Source organism: Haliaeetus leucocephalus, unplaced genomic scaffold (assembly GCF_000737465.1).
Source record: "Haliaeetus leucocephalus isolate CR32 unplaced genomic scaffold, Haliaeetus_leucocephalus-4.0 Scaffold317, whole genome shotgun sequence".
Taxonomy (NCBI): domain Eukaryota; kingdom Metazoa; phylum Chordata; class Aves; order Accipitriformes; family Accipitridae; genus Haliaeetus; species Haliaeetus leucocephalus.
This window is the reverse complement of record NW_010972753.1, coordinates 8117426-8129680: the sequence shown is the minus strand read 5'-3', so window position 1 is coordinate 8129680 and position 12255 is coordinate 8117426. Positions and strand designations below refer to the sequence as shown.

The 12255-nt window shown below is 36.5% G+C and overlaps 1 protein-coding gene across 1 annotated transcript in view; it reads left to right on the top strand.

The window, feature by feature from the left end:
- The window catches only part of RPGR (retinitis pigmentosa GTPase regulator), a 42378-nt gene that overhangs the window by 644 nt on the left and 29479 nt on the right, over positions 1-12255 (top strand). Inside the window, exons 2-4 of the mRNA XM_010571388.1 lie at positions 1917-2048; positions 8030-8122; positions 10730-10792. Coding sequence (XP_010569690.1) covers positions 1917-2048; positions 8030-8122; positions 10730-10792 — 288 coding nt within the window. The remainder of the gene's footprint in view (positions 1-1916; positions 2049-8029; positions 8123-10729; positions 10793-12255) is intronic.

The window sequence follows — 12255 nt, the reverse complement described above, 5'->3', positions numbered from 1 at the left end:
GCCGGTGTCTTCCGGCGTCTGGGGAGAAAGACGTATGCTGACGTCAGAGAGTAGACGGGGGCAACCTTGCTGTCGTCACCGGCGTGGTGTAGTAGTGCAGCGTTAAGTAGGCAGGAGGGGTTTTTTTCAGTTAGTAAATGAGTTTTGCTCCGCGGCTCGACCTACGGTAATTGTTAAGCATTTGCTCGGTGCCGAGACAGCAAAAACCTCATGTGTGTTGTGTGGGGTTTAATTCTGTGAATTGGTAGGATTTAATTTCCCAGCTGACGGCTTCGGTTTCAGTTGGGAAATGTTGGAGGTACGAAGGATGTTTGTGAACTAAGCTGCTTTTTGCATACATTGAATTAAAAAAATTTCTATTTTCATGTTAACGTATCTGAAAGAAAAAGAAGTGAGCCAGTGAGCTCTACTTTGGCATGAGTGCCATAGAGATCACTGTAAGCACATTCAGATATGCAGCATGGCTGTCTGGCCGGAGATTAAAACTTAAAATAGAGTTTTCAGGTGCCTTCTAGCATGTCTGTGGTTGTAGGTGTGCCTGCATAACATGAGGAAAAACTCAACTCTTTCTTTAAAAAGGCTTGAATTCGTCTGCACAAGGCTTGTTTTTAATAAAACAGTGAAACACATCTAGAGGGGTAGTAAATACAATTTTATACACGTCTGCTGAACCTGATGCACAAAATAACATGTCATTTGCAAATATGGGAAACTTTTGCATTAAAGAATCATTTCAAAATGAATATCAGATTTAAAGAGCGAACTTTCAGTTTTGGAGCTGGGGTGCAGACTATTGATTGTTTTCATTGAAAGTAAATACACGAAGATGATTCAATGTTACTATCAAATTATATGTAATTTTACAGAAGCAGTCCAGTGTTACTGTTTGTATTTGTGTTATCATAGCTTACATGTTAACAAAAAGTCTGCAAGGCAAAGGCTTGGGTTTTTTCTTTGTTTTCTTTCTCAAAAAATTACTCTATGCTTAAAGCACAAGGTTTGACATTTTAAAATAGGAGGTCTAATTGTGCTTTGCCCCATTGTCTGCATGGCTTTTGGCAAATTATTTAACTTGTAAGTTCATTTATTTTCCTGTAGAATTAATATTTACTGCGTCAAGCCACCTGCTTAACCAAAAGGTGAATGAATAGTTAACATTCTATGTTTTAAAACAATATTGCTGACACTTTTGAAAGTGGGAGGAATTGAGAAAACTAGACAGATTACAAGGGCAGAAGAGCTGTCTGGACTTTATTTTGGGGTCATTTTGTTTGGGTTTTTTTAGATCATGTTTTGATGATCAAAGACGGTTGTGCCAACCCATGTTTTGAAGGCTGAGAGTTTTGATTTTAGGGGGGTGTTTTTAGAGCACATGTATCTTTTCAGATGGGTGAGGAAGAGTGGTCAGTTTGGAGCCTGTCACCTCTTTACAGTGTGTGTGTGTCTCTCTCTCTAATCCAATTTGGAAAACCTGTTTGAATTCAAGTATAAATGTAAGTGAGAACTCTTTGTCCCGACCTGCTTTCAGGATGAACTTTTTATTTTACTTTCTGGGGGCAGTTATTCAGAGTTCTTTATTCTTTCTTTTATATACCTAGTAGTTTTTCTTAAAGGGTAGAGATAAAGTACATTAGTGTACTTTAGAATAAATTATGTCCTCAGAACACAATATACCATCAACAGTACCTGTTCTATTAGGAAATTCATGGAAGCTAAGAAGAATCAGAAGGACTAAAATGTGAGCCTGAAAATGAAGTAGTCTTGGTGAAACAGAATGGAATAAAATGTTTCAGCCATTTTTTAAAAAAAGAAAAAGATAGGAAACTAAAATGTGCAATTGAATTAATAGGAATTGACCATTTCAAAATGTATGAGGCAAAATTTGTTTTCACTAAAATTGACATTATCCTTTTGTGTTTCAGAATCAGGTGCTGTTTTCACATTTGGAAAAAGCAAATTTGCAGAAGATATTCCTAGCAAGTTCTGGTTCAAAAATGACAAGCCTGTACTTATATCATGTGGAGATGAACACACCGCTATTGTTACAGGTCAGTATTGGAAATGGAGTATATGATAAAAGGTTATATACTTGGACAGCTTGGAAAGTATGATTTTTATTTGAATCCTGAGGTAATATATCAGATGAGGTTGTGGAGAGGAGAGAGGACTGTTCTGTGGGAGCTATCGGATGCCTTTGAAGTTAGTGTGAGATCACTGAAGGTTCTCACAAGACATGCCCAAGAACTGTTGTAAGGGAATCTGTAATAACTGAATGTATCGCACAGGATTTAAAGTAAGCATGACTTTGTTCAGCTTGAATGTTTCTTGTGAATCTGACAGTGTTTAGTAGGCAATCTTAAATATGGAGGTTTGTATCCTGGAAGTAAACAGTATCTGTTGAACATGGTCAACAAGTTCACTAGGAATCTACCTGAAACAATAGATAAAACTGTATCTCTGAAATGAAGATTCAAATTACTGTTAAACTGTCAACTGAAAATAACCTTTGAAAGAGCAACTTCAAAAACTTCAGAAAGTCCTACTAAAATCAGAAATAAATTGCCAAAGCATTCAAAGAAGCTCAGATCAATACAGTGAGCAGTATTAATTTTTATTTTCATTGCTTTGAAATGATGGAAACAATACTCATTGAAGAATTTGTGAAATTATACAATTAATTTTTCAAGCCTAACTTTCTAGAAGATGAATTATCCATGAATAGTTTATTTGGAACAAAACCTGACGCTTTTTCTTGGATTGAACCAGTTCTATTAAATTGCCTGTTGCATAAAATTAGTCAGAATGTAGCCTGGGACACTATGAAATTTCCCTTTTGAAAATTTTTTTATATATATCCTTTGATATACCCACACCCAGTTTGAAATAACACTAGTATAATTCTCAGTTTAGACTAGTCAATTTAAATTGCCTCCTTGCGTTCCCTCAGCATGTGCCTGCGCCAGCACTGTTACCCTCATCAGCAACAGTCCCCTAACTCCCATGTCACTGTAATAGCAGCCACTTAGATAAAGCTTTTGAAGAAGTCAACTTGCTTAGGTTTGCATGCAGCATCATTTCTCTACTATCTCCCCTTCTCCCTGTTGTTTTAATCTATGCGGCGTGTTTCAAAAATGTCTCTGTAGCTGGCCTTTGCTGTTGCAGTGTGCCGATAAGTCACCAGAGAAGCTTCTGGTTAATCCGATCTTTATTTTCCCAAAGCTTTTGAGGAGAAGGAACTGTAGAAGCATGAGTACAAAATTTCTTTGGGACCAAAAGGTATTTTGGGACATTGTAAATTAGAGGTAAAAGTGAGGGTAAAATGCTGATCAACAACAAGCAAAGGTAGAGAAACTGCAAGAGCCGTACAAAAAAGTGAAGAAGGGAAACAGAAAACCTTTGTCCCTCATTTGTTCTTCACACCTGTGCATGCCCGTGTGCACCTCGCATTTCTGCTGTTAGATGGAGTTGGATGATACAGTGGAATTACAGCCCTTCGTGAATGACATTGAACTGCAGTAACACCTGGAATAAAAGGTCCAGAAGTGCATGCCGAATAATGACTTTACTGAGAAGGGTACAGACCTTGTGGGAAACCAGGAGCTTCCTGAAATCCAGCTGAACCTGACCTGGAAGAGATAAAAGACAAACATCACTGAGGAAGGAAAAGTCTCTCAAGCAGGTGTGTCTTAATGCATGCTTCATTTTATTTTCAGTCTTTATTTACAGGTCACAAAATTCCCCCATCCGTTTTTTTTCCACCCCCTGGAAGAGGTGGTGGGACCTATGTATGCAGGGGACAGTGGGAATATGAGGTAGATTCAAATCTAATAGAAATACATCAGTTTTACACTAACATGTCTCAACAATCACCCAAACCAATACAAAACATTCCTTAAAGCTGGTTTTGGGCTGGAGAGACAGCTACATCAAACACTGAGCCTTGACTGAATGCAAATGAAGAAACTGTGCAGGAACTAATATTTAGCGTTCAAACAAAATATTCAGAAAATTTCAAATACTGCTTTCATCTAATCCAGCATTAATATTACTATACGACTTCTAGGGAGAAAAGTGTAAAGTAAATGTAAAATACTTTGTTCTTTGGCTTTCTAGGTCAGGAGTTAGAGTCCAAAACTTTATTTACATACTGTAGCTGTATGTTGGAATAGAAAGGACCAGTGATAGTTACTTTCTGACTTTGAGTTGGCTTGCTGAGCTAGTCGGAGAAACATTTTCTTCTCCAGTTTTTGGAGTCTGGGATTGAAATTTTTGTTTGTTTATTCATTTGCTCTCTACCTTTAGCACAATCTTCATTAAAATGTTTGAGCCGGAATTTTTTTTAAGCAGTTGTCGTCTTTAGTTCTTTAACACAGCCATGAGCAGTATATTTTCCAGCATCACTTGTAATATGTTTAATAATGTTTCTTGCCCCATTTCTATATTTTTTTTTGCCCAAGAATACTGACAGTCCACTCCCTGCATCTTCTGTAACTGCAGGCATTGGAAAGCCAATTTATTCATCCTGTTGGAAGCTGGTGTGAAGTGATGTTGCGCATGTTTTTAAGAATCTCCTCCCAATACCTTTCTATTAAGTTTCTTTTCTACAAAACTCCTAAAGTTAACAGCTGTCTTATTGTTTATTTGCCTTGATTAGAGTGTCCTAGGCAGCTTGCCCACATTTGATCAAAGAGGCTGATCCTGTTCACAAGGGGGAAAAGGATGATGACAGAAGACACATTTTTCTGAACTCAAGAGCTCTGGAGAGAAATGAAGCCCCCAGTGCAAGAGGGTAAAAAGAAAGAAAGAAGTATCAAGTGTAAAAGTAGGAGTGAAAAGAGGTGCATATGGAACCAAAACAAGAGAGTATGCTCATAATTTTGAGTTTTGTAAGGCATTAAACATTAAAGAATTTACACCACAGAGACTTTGGAATCTCTCCAGGTCTTTGGACACCAGTTTCCTGCTATTCTTTCTGCCTACAAGCAGGCCATCAGAACATGGCACAATATCTTTTGCATCAACTGCAAGGGGAAAATGAGAAAGATTAGTACATGTTTGTGTTGATCTTTGATATGTGTAGGAGCAAGCAACGTACTGCGCTGTTTCTGTTTGTGTGATACTAAATGTCCTAAGTGTGACTGTTCTTATTGCTCAATAAAGCTTTTATTTTGAGAATATCATGATTTGCCTAACAAAACAAATGTCATTCCCATTTTTGTGAGATTATTTGAATTGTATATCAATTTTAATTTTTATATATATATGTTAATAATTCAGCTGCTGAATGAATGCCTTTAGTAGCGCTTCATGAACCAGGGGAGCACATGACAGATTGGGTTCCCAAGAATCACAGTTGTGATAGCAGCTACTCATATGAGGAATGTACTGGTTAGGAGACACTCTCTTCCTGAAGTCTCTCGCAAAACCTCTGTTCCTAAAGCTGTAAGCATCTTGTGGCTTCCCTAATAGCCCTGAATTGATGTTGGTGAAACATCTGCTGGTGATATGCCAATGCATACATATGTTGGAGAAATACTCCAGTCTTACATCAGGATGAAGGTAGGGACTGGTCTTGCAAGTCTGTTTACATCACCAAAATAGTCTGAGTAGTCCCTTTCTTTATGTCCTGTTGTTTCCCTTCTGCTGCCCAGAGTCATAATCTTACTCTGCCAGAGAAGTCTTCTGTCAGCCATTCCAGCTGGCAGATGGCCACAATCTCTGTATGTCAGCACCAAAGTGGAAACAAAAACCAAGAGCAATCTGAATTTGCAAAGTTTTGAAATATGATCCTTGCCTGTTTGCTGTTGAATTAGTTCTCACTTCAGTGCATCTGTGGTGATGACTGGAGATATCTCAGTATGCAATTATGAAAATAGGGCCTTTTGCATACAAAATTGTGTTGTGTTTCCTGGCCAGCTTGGATTGCATCATGTCTGTCCCAAAACCTGATTTGCTGTACAGACCCAGAAATGTTGTTTCATTACAGGCATTTGTTTAGGTTCCTCTGTAGTGCCTACTAGTTTTCATTCACTGTCTGAATTACTTGCTTCGCAGTTTTCTTATTTTCTGTTACACTGCTAAGTGTTGAAAGCCTGAAATTATAAAAGGCTGTCACTCAGTTGTAAAAGAATGTAAAAAAACTCCTCTCATCTATTAAGCTCCTTGACTTAGAAAGCAATCAATGCCTGAGAATTTAAGGACTGGTGTAAGAAGCAGCAGATTAGAGGATGAAAAGCATGACCTGTTGGAATTTTGAATGGATAAAAGAAAATGTGCTTAAAGTGAATTATGGCAGCTTGGCATCATATTCCCACAGGAGTACTGCTTTCTTATAAAGGCAGTTGGAAAGTATAAACCAAGGATACAAGGAAGCATATACTAATATAGGATGCCATTTGCTAATAAAAATTCTTTCTGTTAAGGTGCGTTTGGCTTTCAGTGACAGACAGCTCTGCATGTGTTTTGATGTGATTGCTTTATCAAAATCAGGATGGGGATATAAATGCTATTAGTAAAACACCATGAGTGTAGACTTGACCTCAGACTTTTTCTCCTTCCAGCTTTCTTAGAAAGACATAATACTGACACATAGCCCCATGTTCCAAAAATTGTCAAATCTAATAATTTGATTGGGACTTTAGATAATAGTTATTGTTAGTTGTTGGTGGGGTTTTTTTAACTATGTGGTTATATTTAAGAAAACAAATGGATTTTTTTTTAACAGAGTAAGTACTTTTGTTCTATTTTAAACTTTTCAATATCATATTTCAGGGTCTCGGTAAATCACATTCAGAACCTTCACTGGGAACCTACACTACTGAAGTACAAACAGCGATAATATTTTGGCATCATTATGTGGAATTGCTGTTATGTGTTGCAATCATGTGATAATAGTTGATGGCTAGGGTGACAAAGTTTGTTTATGTGACAGCCTTGTGTTGGAGTCTGACTCATGCAGACCTTCATCAAAAGTAAACAAACTCCTTTTAACAGTTGTAAGAGGTCTGGCATTTTTGACAAATTAGTTTCTATTGTTTTGCAAAGATTTCTGTTGGAACAAGGGTTTTATCTTTGGGTGTGAACTTCAGAGCTTTACGAAAGGTAATAGTTTAAAAACTGAACTGAACTGAAATTAATTCATTTTAAGGTATTGTCAGTAGTCAGTTTTGGTTAATTTGCATGCCTGATAACAAACGTTTCATCTGTTCATATACCATCATCTTAAAAAAACACTGGTTATTCGGAATTGCAACAGTTCATTTTTTGTAATGGTCAAACCTGCAAGTTCAATGATGCATCATACCAGTTTCTGAAATACGATTCTAGCATTGCTCCTGTTGAAGATCTGTAATCTAATGTTTGCATTTACGTTTACAAAACTCTCTGACTGCATGGTGTTTTTATGCATTCCTTCTTTATATGCAGGGTGACAAATTAATACAATTTGTGGACACATTTGAAATTTTATCAGAAACTATGTTCTGTAGGAGTGCAAATTTGCAAATCATTTTAAGAGAAGACATATAGCAGTAAAAGAAATATCGCCCCCCCCCCCCCCCAAAAAGTGAAATAAGTTGATTACAAAATTGTGTTTGTATTAATTATATAGCTGCATTATTCATTCCTGTCTTTGGGGCAAAAGATGTGGGTGCTCAGTTAAATGTGCTGTTGTTTTATAAGTAGGCCTATAGACACTGTGGTTTTTAACTGCAGGGTCTGTCCAAGGGTACAACGTTTTATTTTCTGAAGAGCACTTTATCTGCCCTGTAATTAAAGGAGATGATGTTTGTTCTGCTTTTTGTCTCTTCTTCTGACTGGCGATTTCTTACTTAAAAAATGCAATTACTACTTTTGTACTGAAAAATCAGGAGGACGTTAATTATTGTTTACACTTAAATATTGTACTGCCTAATCTTAAACCTTACTTTAAAAAGGAAGTAATAAATAGCATAGTGTGTGAATGACCATCTTGTCTTGAATGAGGTATTCAAACACTTGTATGGATTCTAACTGTGCATTTTTTTTTCAGGGAATGGTAAACTATACATGTTTGGCAGTAACAACTGGGGCCAATTAGGACTAGGATCAAAGAACACTGTCAGCAAACCAACATGTGTTAAAGGTTTGTTTAATTTTTCTCTTTTTGTCTTTTTGAAAGGAGACCCTTGTGAGAAGGCACTTCCTAAGATGCAATTCCAAAATAACTGTTCCTGCCTTCTTTACTCATCATGTGTAGCATATTACTGCACAAGCTCATAAAGGTAGCTTAAAAGGATCCCTGATTGATTTTTCATCAGTTCCAGATTCTGGGTCCTTTTGCGTCTGAAGATTACTTCAGATACATAAAATCCTGTCTTTTTTGAGGGCTGTCATTTTATGTAATATTTGCTTTTTCTGACAAACCACATCTTCATTGTGACTGCAAAGACATTAATCAAATGCTTGGTCTCTGCGGTGTTGTCTATGTGTTAGAAATCAGACTTCCAACACCATTGTGTAACCTTTGTATCACTTTTGTTTAAGCACCTTTATAAATGAAAAAATCTATCAGGAACTTTCTACAACTACTACTGCATTTTTAGCAAGTATAAGAAGTGCCCGAGGGGGCATAAATGTTAATATATTTGTATTATATATAAGCAGTAATATATATATTATTGTATTATATGTAAGCAGTAAAATAAATGCCCATATTCTTTCATGTGTTGTAAAATATGTTTTCATTGCACTGTTATCTTCTTGATCTTTCCTGGCTGGTTTTATCTTGTCAAATAAAACTAAGTCAATACTTTTTCCCTGTCCCCTTACTTATGTCAAGTCAGATCTATCCCATTAACACATTTCTTTTCACCGTTAAATGTTTATCCTCATCCTTTCTGCCAGCAGATCGATGTGTTAACTTATTGTTAAAAACAAATTATCCTGCTTGTTCAAACTCTTTTCCTCCTGATTTAGTTTATTCTGCTGTCCTTTATATGCTCCTCTCTGTATTTCACTTCAGAGGGAGAATGCAGCTACTTTCAGGTTCACATCATCTATCAGCCATGTGAGAGATTGATTCTTCCCTTGGCTTAAATGGATTGGGTGTCAGTTGTTTGGGTTTTTTTTTACTGTCAAATTGCAACGGCGAATAAAAGACGAAGAGAAGATGACAGCAGTTCAAACCAGACCTGGCATCCATTGAAAAAAGTCACAAGGCGGGTATCTTTCTTCTCTTGGCAGTAGGCAGCAGAAGAAAGTCCTGGAGCTTTTCTGACTAGATTGCAGTCATCACTTGGCTTTGGGAATGGGGTTGCAAGGACACATTTCAGTATCCAAATGGTTGTGGCTGCATGTTTTCTGAGAAAATATCTTCTGGGACTTGACTAGAGACTAATGAAATCAGTTATGAAAAATCGCCAGCAACATTGTAAATACAGCGTGGCTCATCAAATACAATTGATTAACCTAAGTGGGAGGAAGGTTAGGGAGCACGGGCTTCTGAAGAGCTGATGAAGATCATTTCTGAAGTTGGAGGTAGAGTTTTGGGATATAAAGCAGCAAATTAAGATTGTAGGAAGAAGCCAGCATTGGAAGTGTTATGGTTCCAGCCTGGTGGTGGTGGTGGGTGTTGGATAGGATAGGCAGGGACCTGAATTTGGACAATTTATGTTTGTGTCTCTGTGATAGACCAGAGATGGTTCATGGTTAAGTAGGTAGATTTATTCAGTGACTTGGTAGAAGGGACTTTAATCTGAATGTTATGGAGCTGGTGAAAGTTGATTTGGAAGAACTGAAAAAGGGTTTCTGAAAGGGATGATGGTTGTTGACTTTGTCATGGACTAGCGTAGTGGAAAAGCAATTAAAGATGGATTACGTAAAAAGTAATGCTGTTTTAAGAGCACTGTATAGGGCACATGGACATGGCTGAGAGAAGATAAATTGTTGGCAACGATCAGTAGTTGGAGAGAGGATGGAAAAGTCAGTGAGATTTTTTTCCTCTGTGAAATGGAGTGCATTTGCCATGGGAGAAAAGGCACCTCTGTATTTTCTCTCTCCCACCAAAATGACTCTTGACTCCTCTCACATACACTCCCAGTCTTTCACAGTGCCCAGGCTGCAAAGAAGTACATGCAATGGGTGGATGGTAATTGAGCTGAAATTGAGACAGGATGGTATAAGCAAAAATTTTAGGCACTAGTCCAGATAGGACTGTCCTTAGCAATTGAGGTTAGTGATCAGTAAGAGGGCAGTGCAGACCAAAAGTCTAGCAAAAAAGGTAGGTGTGCATAATGAAGGAAGATAGGGATGATAAGACAAAAGAACAGTATGATTTTAAAAATTTAAGATAGTGAGAAAAGCATAAGAGGGAGTTAAGAATAGTACTGTTATTGAAAACTGAAGGCAGCTTTAAGCATGTATTTTGTCCTGCAACGTGATATCTTCTTTGAGGCATATCCCATAAATGGTAAATTCTGGGGAATGTGGCATTAGGATGAAGTAGCCATCATCAAGTTAACCTGAACATCAGCTATAAGTTTTTAAGGTCTATATCTGTTTTCTTGTCTTGGGGGAATCCTGATTTAGTAAGTTATGTGCTAGGTTCAGATGGGCAACGAATCTTGTAATCATTCTGTTGATAAAAATGTGAAAAAAATCAGAGCTCCCTCTAGAGCATAGAACATTTTGTTGTTGGACCAGCTATCAGCTTGCTTGTAACTTTTCCCCCCCCTTTGGCTTTAATTCATAGCTTTAAAACCAGAAAAAACAAAACTTGCTGTTTGTGGAAGAAACCACACTTTAGTTTACACAGGTATGTAACCTATATTATATACATATTAAAGATAGATTTCTTCCTTTGCTTTCATGCAAAATTACATTAGGAACCCCAGGAGTGTTGAGGAAGGAAAAATAAATTAAAATGGGACTATTAAAACTTGGGGTTTTGATATCCAGTTCTTTGAATGCTTGATTTATTCTGAGCCAGTGCATTTATAAAATAATGTTATATTTTTGCTAGCAATAGATAGATGAAAAAAAATCTTGCTGGCATTTGAGGTGTAGTTAACAATTATCAAATATTTCATTTAAGCCCTGTAAAGGTATATTAGTATTTTTTAATATATCTGTACTCAAATTTTCCTCTGACAAATAATTTATCTTTATTAGTGTGAAGTTATATATTTGAGTAAATACAGTAGAACCAAATATTTTCAAGTCTTCAAATTTTGTTGCGTTTTGGTTAGACAAGGTAGTCTGCTATTTCAATGACAAGTTGCTTTATTAAGCTATAAATAAATAAACTGTAAATTTAAACTAAAAAATAAATTTTTAGAGAGACAGTATACAGAGAATTGATGCAAATTCTTGTCATGCTTCTAAAATTTATGTAATGGAATAGCCATCTTTGTGGTTGCAATCCTTTAGCTTGCAGTAATGTTATAAAGAGGATTGTTTGATTATTAGGAGGTTTATATATGTGTAGACCCTGAGCACTGTAAATAAGACTATTAGAATAAACCAGAACATTTTAATAACAGTTGAGTATGCAAGACTGCACAGGGTAAATATTAGTCACTTTTAGTGTACACACTGGCTAGAGAATTTGTGGCCATTTATATAGCAAGGACCATTTATGAATTGTACGTCAGTTGCTTATCACATTTGTGTCTGGATTTGTGTTATTAATGGGCCTTATCTTTTTCATCATAGATGAGCACTTTAGATGTGAAACATACTAAAATTAAAAATATAAATCTTAAAGTTCTCTTAAGTTGAAAATATCAATCATCAGCTTTAACTTAAATTTTTAGATTCTAAAACAAAATAAAGACCTAGTTAATTAAATCAAAAGTGATTTAAATATTAAAATGAGTAAAATATTTCTAATAAAAACCTAAGCACAAATATATTTCATTCACAGTGCTCAAAACTATCAAGTTATGCATCTCTTTAATTTACGTACTAATACGACTTCAGTTTTGTTGCCTGTGACATCATTCACCATTTTCCTCCAGCTTTATCTTGAAATGCACATTATTTGGGGAAGAAGCTGCTTCTGGCTGCCAGGGCTACTAGTAGTCATTTTCTCAGAACTCTTGCAGAACTTCAAATTATATTTACTTACTAGATGAGTCTCCAGAATGGTGGGAGATGCAGTCAGTCCAAGTTACATGTAAGGCCTTTAGAAAGTTCTGATCTAAGCATATGCAGGAAAGCCTCCTTGCTAGCTACAACAGAAACTGCTAATGTCAACTCGAGGATATTTCAGGGCAG